The following is a 21,506-nucleotide window of genomic DNA, read 5'->3' on the forward strand; positions in this document are numbered from 1 at the left end:
GCAACATATAGAGACGGTCCCTACTTAGAAGAGGGAAACAGAGAACAAAACAAAACATATTAACAAAATAAAATAAATAGAATAGGTACAAGTAAAATAAATAAATAATCAATCAATCAATCGTATTTATTGAGCGCTTACTGTGTGCAGAGCACTGTGCTAAGCGCATGGGAAGTACAAACTGGCAACATATAGAGACGGTCCCTACCCAACAGTGGGCTCACAGTCTAGAAGGGGGAGACAGAGAACAAAACCAAACGTATTAACAAAATAAAATAAATAGAATATGTACAAGTAAAATAAATAAATAATCTATCAATCAATCAATCGTATTTATTGAGCGCTTACTGTGTGCAGAGCACTGTATTAAGTGCTTGGGAAGTACAAACTGGCAACATATAGAGACGGTCCCTACCCAACAGTGGGCTCACAGTCTAGAAGGGGGAGACAGAGAACAAAACAAAACATATTAACAAAATAAAATAAATAGAATAGATAGGTATAAGTAAAATAAATAAATAAATAGAGTAATAAATCTGTACAAACATATATACATATATACAGGTGCTGTGGGGAAGGGAAGGAGGTAAGATGGGGGGATGGAGATGGGGAGGAGGGGGAGAGGAAGGAGAGGACTCAGTCTGGGAAGGTCTCCTGGCGGCGTTGATGTTAATGATGGGCAAGTCACTTCACGTCTCTGGGCCTCAGTTCCCTCATCTGTAAAATGGGGATGAAGACTGTGAGCCCTACGTGGGACAACCTGATCTCCTTGTACCCCCAGCGCTTAGAGCAGTGCTTTGCACATAGTAAGCGCTTAACAAATACCATTATTATTATTATTATTGATACCTGTCTACTTCTTTTGTTTTGTTGTCTGTCTTCCCCCTTCTAGACCGTGAGCCCGTTGTTGGGCAGGGATCGTCTTGGTCTGCTGCCGAATTGTACTTTCCAAGTGCTTAGTACAGTGCTCTGCACACAGTAAGCACTCAATAAATACGATTGAATGAATGAATGAATGCTCTGCACACGGTAAGCGCTCAATTAATACGATTGAATGAATGAACAAATGAATTCCGGGGAACATACGGCTTTCTCCGACGGGTGGGATCCTCAGGGTGGCTTTGGCAGATGCTGAAGTGGAGTTATAGTCCACCAGGGATACCAGGTAGGCCTCTCCTGTCAAAGACAGCTCGCCCAGCCAGCTGGTCGTGGTCACGGTCCGACCCAGAGACGGCTTCTTCTCCGGGATGACGTTTACGCTGTAGCCGGAGGAGCGCCGGCAACATCCCTGACAGACAGCCAGAGTCAATCAATCGATCGGTCGATCAATTGGACTTATTGAGCACTGAGCACTGTACAGAGCAGTTGGGAGACTACAACTATAACAGATGGTAGATGCATACCCTGCCCACAATAAACTTACAGTCTAGATGGGTCTAGACCTCTCCACTCCCCCATCTTACCTCCTTCCCTTCCCCACAGCACCTGTATATATGGATATATGTTTGTACATATTCATCACTCTATTTATTTATTTATTTTACTTGTACATATCTATTCTATTTATTTTATTTTGTTAGTATGTTTGGTTTTGTTCTCTGTCTCCCCCTTTTAGACTGTGAGCCCCCTGTTGGGTAGGGACTGTCTCTATATGTTGCCAATTTGTACTTCCCAAGCGCTTAGTACAGTGCTCTGCACACAGTAAGTGCTCAATAAATATGATTGATTGATTTATTGATAGATGGGGAGACAGGCATTAATATAAATAAATAAATTGTTGGTATGTGCATAACTGCTGTGGGCCCCAGTATACAATAACCAGACTTACACACTGATGGATGTACACACAGGTGCATGCACAAATGCAATCTGAGTGTGAGCAATATATAGACACTAGCATATAATAATAATAATGATAATGATGGTGCTTATTAATAACTTACTATATACAGAGTGATAGAAACACAAACACACAGAAAAATAGATCCCCCCCTCCCCCATTCTAGACTGTGAGCCCGCTGTTGGGTAGGGACTGTCTCTATGTGTTGCCGACTTGTACTTCCCAAGAGCTTAGTACAGTGCTCTGCACACAGTAAGCGTTCAATAAATACGATTGATTGATTGATCATCCCCCACATAAACACGCAAGCACGTAGTCAGATACCCACACAAAACACCCATGTAAACACAAACACAGACACACACATAGAGCTAGGCAGACAATTCCCACCTCTGTAGTCTCTCTCTCAACCTGATCACCTTGTAACCTCCCCAGCGCTTAGAACAGTGCTTTGCACATAGTAAGCGCTTAATAAATGCCATCATTATTATTATTATACAGGCAGACACGCAAACATAGGCAGATAGACACAAACACTCACACACACTACTTGAAAGCATCTATCTGAACTAACTTCTGCCTTCCCTCCTGCCTCCGAGGGTCCCTTCTCCTATCATACTTTATGCCTGCCTGACTGGGGATAAAACTCACTTCATGAAGCCTTGACAAAACCTCACGAAGACTGGTGGCTGAGGGTGCACCTGAAACCCTGGGCCTTGAGGAGCCTGAAATTCTGCTTCCCTTGCCACGGCGTCCTACTAATTTTGTTTTTATTTAGTGTATTTGTCTGTGTTGTGTTTTAATGGTTCGTCATTCCTGATGCATCTGTCTCCAGTCCCTCCTCCTCACTTGGACGCTGAAATCGTGAGTCCCCTCAAAGGCATCGACCGTTTCTAATTCCCACCTCTGTATTCTCTCTCTCAGCACTAAGTACAGTGCTCTGCACACACAGTAAGTGCTTAAATAAGCGCTTAGTACAGTGCTCTGCACATAGTAAGCACTCAATAAATACGATTGATTGATTAAATATTGTTCCTCCTCCTCTTCATTTCCCTCCTTCTTCTCCTCCTCCTCCTCCTCTTCGTTTTCCTCCTCCTCCTCCTGTTTGCTCTGTGACTTTGGGCAAGCCACTTAAGTTCTCTGTGCCTTAGTTTTCCTCAACGTAAAATGGGAATTCAGTGCCTGTTCTCCCTCGTGCTTAGTTGGCGAGTCCCATGCAGGACAGGAACTGCGTCCAAACTAATTAACTTGTACATACCCCAGTGCTCAGTACAGTGTCTGACACATGGTAAGCGCTTAAGAAATATGATTTAAAAAAAAAGCATGCTCCTAGACTGGACTAGAGTTATGACACCACCAGGGCTTAAGAAATATGATTTAAAAAAAGCAGGCTCCTAGGCTGGACCCAAGTTCCAACAGCACCAGGGCTTAAGAAATATGATTTAAAAAAAGCATGCTCCCAGGCTGGACTCAAGTTCCGACACTACCAGGGCTTCGGGAATGATGGATCCCTCCTCTCCTCCTCTCCCATTCCCTTCTGCATCACCCTGACTTGCTCCCTTTATTCATCCCCGCTCCCAACCCCAAAACACTTATGTCCACAGCTGCACTTAGTACAGTGCCTGGCATATAAGCGTTTCACAAATACCATAATAATAACTATTATTATTTATATTAATGTCTGCCTCTCGCTTTGGATGGAAAACTCGTTATGGGCAGGGAACGTTTCCAATAATTCTATTTTACCGTACTCTCCCAAGCACTTAGAACAGTGCTCTGCACAGAGTGAACACTCAATAAATACCATTCATTGATTGATTAGGAGAGGCTTGTGGGCCATGTGGCTCTTTGTCCACTGAGGTGGACTGGGGCCCCCAGGGAGAATGAGACCACCCTTAGCCCTGCCCTCCTTCTAGCCTTGTCCTTGTTGGCTATGCCCAGGTTTCCAGACTGTGTGAGGCAGGAACCCACGCTGCCGGTATTTCTGGCATAGCTCGGCTGGTTTACCTTGCGCATCAGCCACACGGTCCGTTTCCCGTCCGGCCCAGTGGGCCCTATAACTCTCCATAGGTCGCCGCCACATGCCGGACCTGGGTGGAGAGAGAGAGAGGAAGGGGGTTAGCAGGAACTCCGCTGAGACAGCTAGGGACAGGGCCGGAATGGGGCTGACCTGTCCGGGGCCTTTGGACTCATTGCCGGGGAAGCTGGGAGGAGGCCGGGATCCTGGCTGGGTGAAACAAGTTCTCTGGGGAGGGGGCAGCGAGGCAGGAAAGGGGTCACCCCCCACAAGATTACCCTGTATCTACCCCAGTGCTTAACAAAAACCATTATTATTATGGATCCTAATCCCGGCTCTGCCACTTGTCTGCTGTGTGACCTTGGTTGAGTCCCTTAAATTCTCTGCACCTCACCTGCACATCTGTAAAATGGGGATTAAGACCGGGAGCCCCAGGTGGGCCAGGGGACTGTGTCCAACCCAATTTGTTTGTATCCTTCCCAGCGCTTAGTAAAGTGCCTGACACGAGGTAAGCGCTTAACAAATACCACAATTATTATTATTATTTTTATCATCATTATCATTAAGACCTGCATCCTGAGATTATTGGGCAGGAAAAAGTCGAGAGCTCCATTTTCTGGCTCCAGTCTGCAGGAATTGTGGTCAGCCCTAGGGGACACGCTTAGGAAGAGAGAGCTAAAATAATAATAATAATTATTATTATTATTAATAATGATAATGGTATTTGTTAAGTGCTTACTATGTGCCAAGCACTGTTCTAAGCACTGGGGTAGATAGAAGGTAATCAGGTTGTCTCACATAGGGTTTACAGTCCTAATCTCCATTTTACAGATGAGGTAACTGAGGCAGTGACTTGCCCAAAGTCACATAGCTGACAAGTGGCGGAGCCGGGATTAGAACCCACGTCCTCTGACTCCCAAGCCCGGGCTGTTGCCACCAAGCCATGCTGAAGAGTTGCTGAAGGGGTCTGACATCCCTAAATCACCTAAATCTCCAAGTGTTTGAAGCTAGACTTAACCAATATCCATTAATTCCTACTCATTAATATTGACTGTTTACCCCCAGCATTCTGGAAAATCCAGTTTCATGGGATCGAATGAAAGTTGCTTTTGAACCTCCGTGGCAGCCTCCTAAAACGGATCCTTTATGCATCTGTGTTTAAGGTATTCCACATCCGTCCCACCGGAGAAGTGCTTGGCCCATTGGAGTTCCAGCGGTGGGGTTATAGAAACACAAGCGCTTAGCATGTAGTAGGATCTTAAGAAATGCCACAGGCAGCAGGTGTGTGGACAGCTTGTACTTCCCAAGAGCTTAGTACAGTGCTCTGCACGCAGTAAGCGCTCAATAAATACGATTGATTGATTGGACAGGAAAATCTGCGGTAGTACACTTTTCCAAGCGCTTAGCACTGTGCCCTGGACACAGTGAGCGCTCAATAAATATCACCGATTGGGTGACAATCCTGACTGGGAAGCCCCTTTCTAAGTCGACTCCCCGGCGTTTAGGACCATGGCTGGGGCGGGATTTGAGGGGCAGGGGTCAGCTTGCTTGGCCTCTCCACGGTTCCCGTTTTTTCTTCGCTCCAGGCGCTCCAGAACTCAGAGTTAATCGCCTCACACCGCATGGACACCGTATAGTCTGCACAGTCCAGCCCAGAGAGGGTGTGCGTCCCAGACTGGTCGCTGATTCCCATGATGAGGGTCACTTGTTCCTAAGGGAAAGCAGAAACAGTCTGAGCGCGGCCAAGAGATGCCACCCGCCTGATGCCAACGCTCTCCCTTCACCCCTGGAGCCTGAAATCCAGCACGGCCTAGTGGATAGAACCCAGGCCTGAGAGTCGGATGGACCTCGGGTCTAATAATAATAATAATGGCATTTATTAAGCACTTACTATGTCACTGTTCTAAGAACTGGGGAATTTACAAGGTGATCGGGTTGTCCCGCGTGGGGCTCACAGTCTTCATCCCCATTTTGCAGATGAGGGAATTGAGGCCCAGAGAAGTGAAGTGACTTGCCCGAAGTCACACAGCCGACGAGTGGTGGAGACCCGGCTCTGCCGCTTGTCGGCTGTGTGACCTCGGGCGAGTCATTTCACTTCTCCGCGTCGGGGTCACCTCATCTGTGAGATGAGGATTAAGACTGCGAGCCCCGTGTGGGACAGGGACCGGGCCCAACCCGATTAGCTTCTATTTATCGGGCCCAACCCGATTCGCTGCTTCTAGAGAAGCAGTGTGGCTCAGTGGAAAGAGCCCGGGCTTTGGAGTCAGAGGTCGTGGGTTCGAATCCCGGCTCCGCCACAAGTCTGCTGTGTGACCTTGGGCAAGTCACTTCACTTCTCGGAGCCTCAGTTCCCTCATCTGTAAAAATGGGGATTAAGACTGTGAGCCCCACGTGGGACAACTTGATCACATTGTTACCCCCCCCAGCGCTTAGAACAGTGCTTTGCACATAGTAAGCGCTTAACAAATGCCATTATCATTATTATTATTATTATTATTATTATTATTTATCCCGTTGCTTAGAACGGTGCCTGGGACAGAGCGAGCGCTTATCTCACAATCTCCAGGACTAAAGGCTGGTGTTTCATCATCACCATCATCATCGATCGTATTTACTGAGCGCTTACTGCGTGCAGAGCACCGGACTAAGCACTTGGGAGGTCCAAGTTGGCAACATAGAGAGACGGTCCCTACCCAACAGCGGGCTCACAGTCTAAAAGGGGGAGACAGAGAACAAAACCAAACCTACTAACAAAATAAAATAAATAGAATAGATATGTACAAGTAAAATAAATAGAGTAATACAAACATATATACATATATGCAGGTGCTGTGGGGAAGGGAAGGAGGTAAAATGGGGGGGATGGAGAGGGGGACGAGGGGGAGAGGAAGGAAGGGGCTCATTTGGGGAGCTCTCATTCAGTCTCAGTGTTTCCTCAGAGTACGTAGCCTTTGGGAAGGGGCAAGTGAGCTATCCTCTGCCGGACACCACAGAAGATAGGAATCTGCTGCTCACTGCATACTTAGACCCACAGTTGTCTCTGCCAGCGGCCACTGGCACAGAGGCCTAGGGGGAATCTGGGGCCACCGGTATCCCCCCAATGGCTCCCCTCATCCAGAGTTGGCTCGCCGGGAGGGACGAGATCGGGAGGCCTGGAGATCCCCCTGGCCTGGAATGCCCTCCCTCCGCCCATCCGCCAAGCTAGCTCTCTTCCTCCCTTCAAGGCCCTGCTGAGAGCTCACCTCCTCCAGGAGGCCTTCCCAGACTGAGCCCCTTCCTTCCTCTCCCCCTCGTCCCCCTCTCCATCCCCCCATCTTACCTCCTTCCCTTCCCCATAGCACCTGTATATATGCATATATGGTTGTACATATTTATTACTCTATTTATTTATTTATTTTACTTGTACATTTCTGTCCTATTTTATTTTGTTGGTATGTTTGGTTCTGTTCTCTGTCTCCCCCTTTTAGACTGTGAGCCCACTGTTGGGTAGGGACTGTCTCTACGTGTTGCCAATTTGTACTTCCCAAGCGCTTAGTACAGTGCTCTGCACATAGTAAGCGCTCAATAAATACGATTGATTGATTGATTGATTGACGGCAAAGCAGTAGTGTTATAACCTACCCAGTAGACGCTGTTCGCTTTCCTGTGCCGAAGGCAGCATATTAAATCACACCACTCAGGAGCCAGAGAAGGCCTCTCCCAAGTTACTAGAAGGGAAGATTCGGCGCCCGGGGCCATTTCCACGCTTCGGATCGTAGGTGGACCTATCCTCACTAGAACGAAAGACACGAAAGTCACGCGACAGGGTCCAGCCGATCCCACCCTTCCGGGTACAATTTGTCCGCTGTGTGATCTTGGACAAGTCACTTAAGTTCTCTGTGCCTCAGTTGCCTCGTCTGTAAAACGAGGATTAGGAGTGTGAGCCCCATGTGTCCAACCTGATTACCTTGCATCTTCCCCAGCGCTTAGAACGTGCTTGGCACATAGTAAGCATTTAAAAAGTTCTGTTATCATTATTACTATTATTATTATTATTATAATGATGGCATTTGTTAAGCGCTTACTATGTGCAAAGCACTGTGTGCCTCAGTTCCCTCATCTGTAAAATGAGGATTAAGACTGTGAACCCCATGTAGGACCTGGATGGTTTTCAACCTAATTATCTTGTATCTAGCTTTGGAGTCAGAAGTCACGGGTTCAAATCCCGACTCTGCCAATTATCAGCTGTGTGACTTTGTGCAAGTCACTCAACTTCTCTGTGCCTCAGTTCCCTCATCTGTAAAATGGGGATTAAGACTGTAAGCCCCCCGTGGGACAACCTAATCACCTTGTAACCTCCCCAGCGCTTAGAACAGTGCTTTGTACATAGTAAGCACTTAATAAATGCCATTATTATTATTATTATCTACCCTAGTGCATAGTACAGTGCTTTGTCCATAGTATGTGTTTAACAGATACAATAAAAAAATAAAGGGGGGGCAGAGGCAAGGGGGTGCATGCAGTTTCTCATGCCCGCATGGCCTATGGGCCCAGGTGGGAAGCAAGAATAATAATAATAATGGTATTTGTTAAGCGCTTACTATGTACCGAGCACTGTTCTAAGCACTGGGATAGTTACAAGGTTATCAGGTTGTCCCACTTGGGGCTCACAGTCTTGATTCCCATTTTATAGATGAGGTAACTGAGGCACAGAGAAGTGAAGTGACTTGCCCAAAATCACCCAGCTGACAAGTAGTGTAGCGGAATTCGAACCCACGACCTCTGACTCCCAAGCCCGGGCTCTTTCCACTAAGCCACGCTGCTTCTGGGGTGGGAAGCCTGCTGTTTTGATGACGGCGGAAGGGGAAATCCACCAAACCTCTCTTTTGTTCCAAGGTTGTTTCCCAGAGCCGACGAGAGGATGGACAGATTCCTGCCCCTCCGTTTCAAGGCTGTCCACCAGCTGCTCTTTATCAATCAATCAATCGTATTTATTGAGCACTTACTGTGTGCAGAGCACTGTACTAAGCGCTTGGGAAGTACAAGTTGGCAACATATAGAGACGGTCCCTACCCAACAGTGGGCTCACAGTCTAAAAAAGTGGGCTCACAGATCAATCAATCAATCAATCGTATTTATTGAGTGCTTACTGTGTGCAGAGCACTGTACTAAGCACTTGGGAAGTCCAAGTTGGCAACATATAGAGACAGTCCCTACCCAACAGTGGGCTCACAGTCTAAAAGGGGGAGATACAGCCAAACTTTATCCGGCCAAACTGTTCAGGGGAAAACTCTGTGCTCCAGCCCCCCACACTGCCTCTTCCAGCAGCCCATTGCAACCCTGGCCAACTTTACATCCATGTGCTCCTCCCGCCCCCAGTTCCCAGAAGGGAGAAGCAGTGTGGCCTAGTGGAAAAAGCACAGATTTGGGAGTCAGGGGAACTAGATAATCATAATAATGATGATGATCATCATCATCATTTAGACTGTGAGCCTACTGTTGGGTAGGGACTGTCTCTATATGTTGCCAATTTGTACTTCCCAAGCGCTTAGTACAGTGCTCTGCACACAGTAAGTGCTCAATAAATACGATTGATGATGATGATATGTTGCCAATTTGTACTTCCTGAGTGCTTAGTACAGTGCTCTGCACACAGTAAGTGCTCAATAAATACGATTGATGATGATGATGATGGCATTTGTTAAGCGCTTACTATGTGCAAAGCACCGTTCTAAGCGCTGAGGGGGGATACAAGGTGATCAGGTTGTCCCACATGGGGCTCACCGTCTTAATCCCCATTTTACAGATGAGGTAACAGGCTCAGAGAAGTGAAGTGACTTGCCCAAGGTCACACGGCAGACATGTGGGGGAGTTGGGATTAGAACCCATGACTTCTGACTCCTAAGCCTGTGCTCTTTCCACTGAGCCATGCTTCTTCTCTATTCTAATCCTTGGCCTGCCAATTGCTTGCTGTGTGACCTACAGCAAGTCACTTCACATCCCTCTAATAATAATGTTGGTATTTGTTAAGCGCTTTCTATGTGCCAGGCACCGTTCTGAGCGCTGGGGTAGATACAAGGTAATCAGGTTGTCCCACGTGGGGCTAACAGTCTTCATCTCCATTTTACAGAAGAGCTAACTGAGGCCCAGAGAAGTTAATTGACTTGCCCAAGGTCACACAGCTGACAAGTGGCAGAGGCGGGGTTAGAACCCATGATCTCTTGTCAGCTGTGTGACTTAGGGCAAGTCACTTAACTTCTCTGGGCCTCAGTTACCTCATCTGGAAAATGGGGATTAAGACTGTGAGCCCCACGTGGGACAACCTGATCACCTTGTATCCCCCCAGTGCTTAGAACAGTGCTTTGCACATAGTAAGCGCTTAATAAATGCCATTATTATTATTATTATTATTACCTCTGACTCCCAAGCCCATACTCTTTCAACTTAGCCATGCTGCTTCCTCTAGACTCTATGCTCACTGTGGGTGGGGAATGTATTATATTGCTATACTGTACTCTCCCAAGTCCTTGGTACAGTGCTCTGCACACAGTAAGTGCTCTATAAATAATAATAATATTATTATTTATTCTATTTATATTATATATTATTATTTATTATTATATTTCTTTAATATTATGATTAAACCTGTCCACATGTTTTGTTTTGTTGTCTGTCTCCCCCTTCTAGACTGTGAGCCAATTGTTGGGTAGGGACCGTCTCTATATGTTGCCAACTTGGACTTCCCAAGCGCTTAGTACAGTGCTCTGCACACAGTAAGCGCTCAATAAATACGATTGAATGAATGAATAAGTACAATTGACTGACTCAGTTACCTCATCTGTAAAATGGGGATTAAATCCTCTTAAACTGTGAGCCCCATGTAGGGACAGGGGCTGTGTCCAACCTGATAAACTTCTATCTACTCCAGAGGTTAGAACAGTGCTCGACATTTAGTAAGCACTGAACAAATACCATTATTTTTTTTTAAAGGGGCGACAGTGGCGCAAGCTACTTGTAGAAATGCTTAGAGCTAGCTCTCTTCCTCCCTCTTCCTCCCTTCAAGGCCCTACTGAGAGCTCACCTCCTCCAGGAGGCCTTCCCAGACTGAGCCCCTTCCTTCCTCTCCCCCTCGTCCCCCTCTCCATCCCCCCATTTTACCTCCTTCCCTTCCCCACAGCACCTGTATATACGTATATATGTTTGTACATATTTATTACTCTATTTATTTATTTATTTATTTTACTTGTACATATCTATTCTATTTATTTTATTTTGTTAGTATGTTTGGTTTTGTTCTCTGTCTCCCCCTTTTAGACTGTGAGCCCACTGTTGGGTAGGGACTGTCTCTATATGTTGCCAACTTGGACTTCCCAAGTGCTTAGTCCAGTGCTCTGCACACAGTAAGCACTCAATAAATACGATTGATTGATTGATTAGAGAAAATCCCGAGAGTTACCGATCTTGTGGAGATTCCAAACCGTGGCGTTCGACGTGGCAACTCCAAACGCATTTTCGGTAGTGACCTCGATGATGCTGAAGGAGGGGTAGAGGAGATCAGAGAATCGGAAGGAGCAGGAGTTGGTGCTACTCCTGCAGAGGCTGTGTTGGGTGATGCTCCTGATAGAAAGGCCCCTGGAGAAGGACAGGAGACCAAGATTTGTGAGCGGCGGGGCCTGGGGTGGTGGGTACCCCCACCTAACAGTAATCATAATAATTGTGATATTTGTTAAGCGCTTACTACGTGCCAGGCACTGTATTAAGCTCTGGGGGGACACAAGCAAATTGGAGTGGACACAATCCCTGTCCCGCATCAACCTCAGAGTCTTAATCCCCATTTTAAGGATGAAGCAACTGAAGCATAGAGAAGCGAAGTGATTTGCCAAAGGTCCCACAGCAGACAAACGGAAGAGCCGGGACTAGAATCCATGTCCTTTTGACTGCAGGCCTGGAGTCGGCTTCACAGGATTCGGAGAAGTCCTGCCAAGGCAAAACTATGCTACAGACTCAAACGACTGAGGAGGGGGAAATACCATTTTGATTGGCTGAAAAGATCAGGCAATGAACTCCCAACTCTGACTTCAAAAGGCCTCCTTAATGTTGGAATACTTATGGGAATCTGTTGTAATGACCACGCTGTCCGCTCCTTCCTCTCCTCCTCCTCCTCCCCCTCACCTTACCTCCTTCCCCTCCCCACAGCACCTGGATATATGTGTATATGTTTGTACGGATTTATTGCTCTATTTTATTTGTACATGTTTTTTCTATTTATTTTATTTTGTTAATATGTTTTGTTCTCTGTCTCCTCCTTCTAGACTGTGAGCCCACTGTTGGGTAGGGACCGTCTCTATATGTTGCCAACTTGTGTTTCCCAAGCGCTTAGTACAGTGCTCTGCACACAGTAAGCGCTCAATAAATACGATTGAATTGAATTGAATTGACTGGGCTGGAGCCCCGTGCAGGTAGGGAAAAATGGACTTGCGTTTAGAGAGGTCTCATTCTGGAAATCTCCTCTAGATTGTGAACTCCTTGTGGGCAGGGGACCTGTTTATCAATTCTGTTACATTGTACCCTCCCAAGCGCTTAGTACAGTGCTGGCACACAGTAAACAGGAAATACCATTGATTGTTGATTTTTTAAATATTATTTTTTCATGGTATTTCCTAAGCATTTACTTTGTGCCAGGCCCTTTTCTAAGCACTCTGGTAGATACAAAGTAATCAGGTTGGACACAGTCCATGTTCCACACGGGGCTCACAGTCCTCATCCTTTTTTACAGTGCTGGAGACACTATCTAAGCCTCACTGGAAGCCACTCAGGCCAGTGTGGAGGGCCAGAGACTGTCCTGGTCTCCTTACTACTAAGCCTTCTCAACTCCAAGCCTCCTGATCCCCAGGTCTCTTGAGCACCAAACCTCCTTGACTGCCATGCCTGTGTTTTTTTCTGCTAAGCCTCACTACTTTTCACACTGAGAGGAGTCTGACTTCCCCAAGCTAATCCCTCAGCACCCTGGGTCCCCGGGACTTGAAGAGGGCCCCCAATTTCCATCCCAAAGCCCTGAGGATCCTAAGCCTATGGGATGGGGGATTGAGGGTGACAGCTGGATAATTTCCCAAAAGTCTCAGGAAGACAAGGGAGAGAAATCCCCACATCCACAGGCCCGGGCCTCTCTTTCGCTCATACTTACGATTTTATAGAAACGGTGAAATTTGCTGGATAAACTTCCCTTCCCGGATCCCATGTGCAAGTGAGGTTTTCACTGTAGTAAAGGCTGCAGGAAATATTTTGTGGCTTGTCTGGTGGGGCTGGAAATCACAGGGAACAAACATTAGTCTGCTAGCCAAATGCCGGGCAACGATTATGCAGCTGTAGGAGGCCGGGAGCCAGGAACCACTGGACAGCGCTCACGGGAAATTGCCGGACTTGATAGCCCCTGTCCTGGCCCACTCCTCCCTCTAGAAGGGTTACCGGAGCAGGGCGTGTTGGGATGAGACCATCCCTGAAACGTCCAGTGAGCACATGGCACAAGCATGTCACACGTGTGTGACACAGGACTGAAATGCCCGGAGTCAGAGCAAGAGAGGATCTGACAAGGAGGTCTGGGGGCCTGGAGGCGGGAGGGGGCGGACGGGGTAGCAGAACTTTGGGGAATGGCCAACTCCGTTTCCAAGCTGGGACCCTCTAACGATCCTGTAAGTGGAAGGTCCAGTTCAGTCTTATTCTCCAAACAGGAAAAGGACGAGGGGGAAGACATTATTAATTTGCAGGCTTATCCCAAGGCATGTATGGAAAATGTTTTTCAAAAGTATCAGTGTATTGTGAACTATCGTACTGTAGGATGAGGTTTCCCAGAGATGTAAGTGTCTCTTGTAGTTTGCTGTTCCTGATCCAGCCCCGACATGATGGCTGTAGATCGTTCCCCGGCCCCTAGCCCACCCCCTCCCTCTCCACTATTCCTAAGCACTTTTCCTCCACCCATTTTCCGGGCCCCACTTTGGTCTATACCACCTGCCCAGACTCCTTTTAAGAATTTACCAGGTTCTAGGGTGGATCCCGGTCATGCTGCCAGCAGAAGGGGGGCAGAAAAACGTGAGAGGATCCTATCAGCCAGATATCTGAGTCCCAGCCCTGACTACTTGCCCCAAATGGCTGCAATGATTTATTTAGCTTCACCCAGTTGTCACACAGAATCAAGGTGGGGACAGTGGGGAAAGAGAGGGAAAGAGAAAGAAAGAGAGAGAGAGAGAGAGAAAAGAGATCTTTTCCTCTTCCACCTCCACCCTATCAGTGTTGCCTCTCTCCCAAGCCTTGGCCAAGAGGAAAATTCGGCCTGACGGGAAGCAGTATGGAAGAGATTGGGCCTGTGGAATGAGAGCATGGGAAGAGATCTGTCTTCCCTGCAGCGACTGGAAGTAACGTCAGGCAGGGCTTACATATCTCAGGCTTTGCTGGCAATTATTGCATACCATTTCTCTGGATTTTATGTATTGTGGTCATTTAAAATTGGGGAGAGTCCTGTATTTTATTTCCTGAAGGATTAAAAAGGTATTCAGAGTCTGTGATTTTCAAAGTGCTCTTTGTTGTCCTTTTAGGTAGTAGAAGATCTCCTTCGGCTTAATTGTAAATGTCCCTTCTTCCTGGATCGATCCGTTTGGTGGGAATTTTCTTATTTCCTGGCATTTCTTTGAAATGGCATCTCTCCAGAAACAGAAGTCTGTCAAGCCCAAAATGAGCTTACCACTTGCCAACCCAATGACGGACACTGTCCTCACTGCCTGCCAACCCAAAAATGAGCATTGTCCTCACTGCCTGCCAATTCAAAAATGAGCACTGTCCTCAACGGCTGGCATCCTGCAACTGAGCACCCTCCTCCCTGTCAGTGGGGAATTCCCTGCCTTGGGTCTTCTAGACTGTGAGCCCACTGTTGGGTAGGGACGGTCTCTATATGTTGCCAACTTGTACTTCCCAAGTGCTTAGTACAGTGCTCTGCACACAGTAAGTGCTCAATAAATGCGATTGATTGATTGATTGATTGACCAATGCAGTGCACAGCCTCAGCCTCTCCCGGCTGCCTGCCAAACCCCTTCATTTCCCGCTTTTTCCTCCTACTCGCTGCTTGCCGGACCCGAAGCGAGCAAACGGGCCTGAAAGGAACGAGGAGGCCACCCCCTCCAGCCCTGCCATGAGGGATACAGGAAAACAAATCCTGAGAAGCAGCGTGGCTCAGTGGAAAAAGCGTGGGCTTTGGAGTCAGAGGTCATGGGTTCAAATCCCGCTCCGCTAATTATCAGCTGTGTGACTTTGGGCAAGACACAACTTCTCTGTGTCTGTTACGTCATCTGTAAAATGGGGATGAAGACTGTGAGCCCCCCCGTGGGACAACCTGAACACCTTGTAACCTCCACAGCGTTTAGAACAGTGCTTTGAACATAGTAAGTGCTTAATAAATGCCATCATCATCAAATCCCCAGAGCCTCTCACTGGCCCCAGTCTCTGGAAACCTCATAGGACTCCCAGCTCATCTTGACCAGTTGCCTGATGGAAACTGTTAGTCCAGGGTGAAACTAGGCCTTGCCCCTGCTTTGCTGGTCGCAGGGAAAGAGGCCAGAGAAGAGCAGAAAGGCAGTACATGAGCTGGGTTAAAGGAGGGGAGGTGGCCACTCTGCAGTGAGGCCTAGGCTTCAAGACTTCACTGTTTCCTGGCCATCTGGCCAGGTGTCTCCCTGCCCTGGCTCTGTCTGCCCCCTTTCTTCTTCCTGCCTCCTGTTGTCCCCCAGGCTGGGCCCAAGCCACACCCCACCCTCTCCATCGGCCGCCCCTTCCGAGGCCAGGGGGTCTGCTGTCCTGTCCCTGCTCAATGGCTCCCTAGGGTGATGCCCGGGCATGCCAGTGATGCTCGGCCCTGCGTGGTCGGGGCGAGGCCTGGCTCCCCCCGCCTCTGCCTCCTGGGGCTCCCACAACTGAAACTTTGGCAGCCACTCATTCATTCATTCAGTCGTATGTATTGAGCACTTACGGTGTACAGAGCCCTGTACTAAGTGCCTGGGAGAGTACAGTACAACAGTAAACAGTGACATTCCCTGCCCACAGTGAGTTTGCCCATGGGGGACACAGACATCACAACAAATAAATAAAATGACAGACATGTAGATAAGTGCTGCGGGGTGGGGAAGGGGGAAGAGCAAAGGGAGCAAGTCAGGGTGACGAAACAGGTGGCATTCAAGCTGTCCCAGCCCCACACCATCCTTCCATCTCAGCAATCGAGGCGTGATCTGTCTGCTCTCTCAGAGTCCGGGTACCTTCAGCCCCATCTTAACACTCCCTTGGCCGAGCTTGGCTTCCACCTCCCTGCCCAGCGCTGCCATTCACTCCCCGGGCCCCCCGAAACCCAGCACACCACACTCCTCCCACTTCTTCCCCATTTCTCCTCCACAACAGGGCTTCCTGAACCTGTGACCATCTCTCCCTCCTTGGAAGAACACTAGGCCTGACTCAGCCTCCCCTCTTCCCACATCTGACCCTGGGCCTGAACCTCGTCCGATCTCTTTCCTTCCTTCACCTTGCTCTGCCCTGGGCATTATTAATAATAATAACAATAATAATGATAGCATTTGTTAAACACTTACTTTGGGTCAAGCACTGTTCAAAGCACAAGCTAATCAGCTTGGACACAGTCCCTGTCCCACATGGGGCTCGCAGTCCTAATCCCCACGTTTTGTTTTGGGGTTTTTTTATGGTATTTGTTAAGCACTTACTATGTGCAAAGCACTGTTCTAAGCGCTGGGGGAGATACAAGGTGATCAGGTTGTCCCATGTGGGGCTCACAGTCTTAATCTCCATTTTACAGATGAGGTAACTGAGGCCCAGAGAAGTGAAGTGACTTGCCCAAAGTCACACAGCTGACAATTAGAGAAGCAGCATGGCTCAGTGGAAAGAGCCCCGGGCTTGGGAGTCAGAGGGTTCAAATCCCGGCTCCGCCAGTTGTCAGCTGTGTGACTTTGGGCAAGTCACTTCACTTCTCTGGACCTCATTACCTCATCTGTAAAAATGGGGATTAAGACTGTGAGCCCCCCCGTGGGACAACCTGATCACCTTGTAATCTCCCCAGCGCTTAGAACAGTGCTTTGCACATAGTAAGCGCTTAATAAATGCCATCATTATTATAATTGGAGGAGCCGGGATCTGAACCCCTGTCCTCTGACTCCAAAGCCCGTGATCTTTCCACTGAGCCACGCTGTTTCTCAGCTGTTACAGACGAGTTAACCAAGGCACAGAGAAGTGAAGTGACTAGCTCAAGGTCACGCAGCAGACAAGTGGCGGAGCCAGGATTAGAACCAGGTCCTTCTGATTCTCAGGCCCGTGTTTGATCCACTAGGCCATGCTGCTTCTTTCTATTCGGTGTTTATATTTTTTTAGGGAGCAAACCTCCCTCCGCCTCTGCTCTGGTTGACAGGGAGCCGGGAGCCAGAGAGGGCCAGGTCAGAGGGTCTGGAGCTGGAGACAGCCGAGTCAGCGATCCCCCCCAGAGAGATGCTCCAAGTTCAGGAGGACTTCTACAAAATGTTTTTATGATGACATACTACGTGCTCAGAGTCATTCCCGCAATAATCGTCTGTCATGTGTGTCTCAGTGTCCTATGTCCATAAAAGCTTCCAATGACCTCATTCCTGCCAGAGTTTGGAGGATCCCTCCTCGTCCCCAAATTCCAGCCCAGACAGCTCTTCCACGGAATTCTGAGTTGTCCCGTCGCAGTGCTGTTGTCCGGCTGAGGGGAAATGTCTCTTTTAAATCCGCCCGTTTCTTAAGGATTCCTTTCATTCATTCAATTGTATTTATTGAGAACTTACTGTGTGCAGAGCACTGTACTAACTTTCCGTCCCCAGCACCACATAACTGGCCCCAAAGGGCCGATCTAAACAAATCCTGCAAAGCGGGCAAGAAGTCCTGAAGACAGCACTGCCAAAATTCATTAGTCACACACCATCCCCTCTGGCTATCACGATGCCTGAATCATTGATCTTCAATTCACTTTCTGTCCACCCCTCCAAACGTGCAGCCCGTGGAGAACTGGCTCAGGTATCGGTGTCTGCAAAATCATGCCCAGGTGGGTCTGGTGCCAGGAGGCTGGGAAACCTTAGCAAAGCCACAGAAAGGCAGGGTACAGAGCAGAAACCATGAGTCACTAACTTCCAGTTCCCCAGAAATCATCTCACGGCCACATGGGCACAAGACGGGGGCATCCAGGAGGCAAACCACCTTTCTCCCCACCTGGTTCTCATCCAATCATCATCATCGTCATCATCAGTGGTATTTATTGAGAGTTTACTATGTGCAGAGCATTGTACTAAGTGCTTTGGAGAGCATAACACGATCCACTGAGATATGTTTTTCAAGTAGGGGGGAAAAATGCCAAGAATTTCACCCCAATCAAAGCATCCACATGATACCCAGCACTTAGAACAGTGCCTGGCACATAGTAAGTGCTTAACAAATACTATTATTATTATTATTATTATTATCATTATTATTATTTTATCTGCAACCCACACAGCCCACACGGAGGGACTTGCCTTTCCAAAGACAAGAGGGACCCACCTCAAAGCCTTACTGAAGGCACACCTCCTCCAAGAGATCCTCCTTGATTAAGCCCTCATATCCTCTTTTCCCACTCCCTTCTGCGTCACACTAATTTGCTCCCCTTAGCCACCCTCCCTCAGTCCCAGCATACTTACAAACACATCTGCAATTTATTTATATATATTACTGTCTGTCTCCTCCTCTAGACTGTGAGTTTGTTGTGAGCAGGGAATGTCTACCAACTCTCTTGTATTGTACTCTCCCAAGCACTTAGCACAGTCCTCTGCACATGGTACGTGCCCAATAAATATGATTGATTGATAGACTGGGACCCAACCAGGGCAGAGCTGCGGCCAGCCCCATCCCTTGAGCTGAAACGTTTCACTCCCAAGCATTTCCCTCTAAATCTACTTCAGTAGGAAGAAATCTCTCCCCAGAGTCCAAGTTGGCGGCGAGGACCAGAGAAGACCAGCGCTGAGCTCAAGTCTAAGGGGAATCTGGCTGACCCCTGACCACCCAGCGGTTAATACAGTTGAAAGCTACAAATCCAACCCCGGGGGGGTGGGGTGTTCACCACAGCCAGTCAGTCAATCATATTTATTGAGTGCTTACTGTGTGCAGAGCACTGTACCAACAGCTTGGGAGAGGACACCAGGAGGCCTTCCCAGACTGAGCCCCTTCCTTCCTCTCCCCCTCGTCCCCTTCTCCATCCCCCACATCTTACCTCCTTCCCTTCAACACAGCACCTGTATATATGTATATATGTTTGTACATATTTATTACTCTATTTATTTATTTATTTTACTTGTACAAATCTATTCTATTTTATTTTGTTGTATGTTTGGTTTTGTCTCCACCCTTTAGACTGTGAGCCCACTGTTGGGTAGGGACTGTCTCTGTATGTTGCCAATTTGTACTTCCCAAGCGCTTAGTACAGTGCTCTACACACAGTAAGCGCTCAATAAATACGATTGATGATGATGATGACAATATAACAATAGTATAATGCTAAACACTTAGTACGTGCTCTGCACAGAGTAAGCGCTCAATAAATACGATGGAAAGATTGAATGAACAATAAACAGACACATTCCCCACCCTCAACGAGCTTACAGTCTTGAGTCTACAGCCTACAGTTAGCCGTTCTGTAAAGAGAATCCGTTGTGACGACATAATCTCCGGACAGTCCACATTAACCCATCATATAGTTGGCTGGCTCTGGGCTTGACAGTGGAAAGGTATTTGAGTAAGAGAAGAGCAATCGTTTAGAACAAGGTTGGCACCCCTCCCTTTTCAGCCTCCCTTGACCCCTCAGAATCACTGGTTCTGCAAGGAGGGATGCTCTAACTCACTCTTGGGACCAAGGGTTTGACTAGCAGGGTAGATCCTTTGACCAGCGGGACAGAATCCAGCCGGATAGGCCTCAGTTGGGAGATCCCAAAAATCTCCATCCAGATCTCAAGAGGGGCTGGGGGGAGGAGAGGGGAGGGAACTCATGGAGACAAGGGCTGGGATTTCTGGCACATTTAAACAATGAGCATTTTCTTTGGCGTCAAAACACAAGTAATGGTCAAAGGTAAATAAAATAAGCCACATTTCACATTTCCAGAGAAGGCATGCCTTACCTGCTAGATTGATGCCACAGAGTAGGGGACACACCCACAGGGCCCAAGGCCACATCTTCCTGGTGGCTCGGAAGGATGGAAGGAAGGCCTGAAATGTCAATCAAAAATCAGCACCTCGCCTTAGAACATAGACTGTAAGCTCCTTGTGGGCAGGGAACATGTCAGATTGATGCCACAGAGTAGGGGACACACTCACAGGGCCCAAGGCCACATCTTCCTGGTGGCTCGGAAGGATGGAAGGAAGGCCTGAAATGTCAATCAAAAATCAGCACCTTGCCTAAGAACATAGACTGTAAGCTCTTTGTTGGCAGGGAACATGTCAGATTGATGCCACAGAGTAGGGGACACACTCACAGGGCCCAAGGCCACATCTTCCTGGTGGCTCGGAAGGATGGAAGGAAGGCCTGAAATGTCAATCAAAAATCAGCACCTTGCCTTAGAACGTAGACTGTAAGCTCCTTGTGGGCAAGGAACATGTCAGATTGATACCACAGAGTAGGGGACACACTCACAGGGCCCAAGGCCACATCTTCCTGGTGGCTCAGAAGGACGGAAGGAAGGCCTGAAATGTCAATCAAAAATCAGCACCTCGCCTTAGAACATAGACTGTAAGCTCCTTGTGGGCAGGGAACATGTCTACCAGCTGTTTATATTATACTCTCCCAACCGCTTAGTGATAATAAGCTCAGTAAGATCAATAAGAGAAGCAATGCAGCCTAGGGGCTGGAGCACGGGCCTGGGACTGAGAAGGACCTTGCGTTCAAATCGCAGCTTCGTCACTTGTCTGCTGAGCGACCTTGGACAAGTCACTTCACTTCTCTGGGCCTCAGTTGCCTCATCTGCAAAATGGGGATCAAGAGTGTGAGTCTCAAGTGGGACAGGGACTGTGTCCAACCTGATCTACCCCTTATTGGGTTAGCGGAAAGAGCACGGGCTTGGGAGTCGGAGGGAAGGGAGGCAGTGTTTAGTCATTCATAGAAAGGACCTTCGGGGCATCAGAATGGTTTCCATTCATCTGGGTGGGTCAGAAAGTCAAAATGAATAATTATGGTATTTGTTAAGCACTTACTACATGCCAGGCACTGTCCTCAGGGCTGGGTGGATACAAGCAAATCTGGTTAGACACAGTCTCTCTCCCACATGGGGCTCCCAGTCTCAATCCCCATTTTACAGATGCGGTAACTGAAGCTCAGAGAAGTGAGGTGACTTACCCAAAGTTGCACAGCAGAGAAGTGGCGGAGTCACTCCCGGGACTCCCAGGCCGGTTCTCTGTCCACTCTGTCATGCTGCTTCTGTTGGGTGTGTGCCAGAATGGCAAGTTCTCGTCTTGGGAAAAGTGCATTTTTTTTTTTAATCAAGATTGACCTCCCTGAAAAGAAATTTCTTCCCAGTGTTCAGTCAAGTCAGTTTCATTCATCCTTCCCACAAAGCAATCAATCAATCAATCGCATTTATTGAGCACCCTACCGTG

At 47.9% G+C, this 21,506-nt stretch overlaps 1 protein-coding gene across 1 annotated transcript in view; it reads right to left on the reverse strand.

Annotated features, from left to right (window-relative positions):
- The window catches only part of IL31RA (interleukin 31 receptor A), a 39,172-nt gene extending 19,082 nt beyond the window's left edge, over positions 1–20,090 (reverse strand). The window contains exons 1-7 of the mRNA XM_038759676.1: positions 20,036–20,090; positions 13,021–13,138; positions 11,293–11,468; positions 7,479–7,630; positions 5,406–5,568; positions 3,848–3,930; positions 1,087–1,288 (exon numbers count right to left, since the gene is read on the reverse strand). Coding sequence (XP_038615604.1) covers positions 1,087–1,288; positions 3,848–3,930; positions 5,406–5,568; positions 7,479–7,630; positions 11,293–11,468; positions 13,021–13,138; positions 20,036–20,090 — 949 coding nt within the window. The remainder of the gene's footprint in view (positions 1–1,086; positions 1,289–3,847; positions 3,931–5,405; positions 5,569–7,478; positions 7,631–11,292; positions 11,469–13,020; positions 13,139–20,035) is intronic.
- Positions 20,091–21,506: the final 1,416 nt, after the last annotated feature.

Source organism: Tachyglossus aculeatus, chromosome 17 (assembly GCF_015852505.1).
Source record: "Tachyglossus aculeatus isolate mTacAcu1 chromosome 17, mTacAcu1.pri, whole genome shotgun sequence".
Lineage (NCBI taxonomy): Eukaryota > Metazoa > Chordata > Mammalia > Monotremata > Tachyglossidae > Tachyglossus > Tachyglossus aculeatus.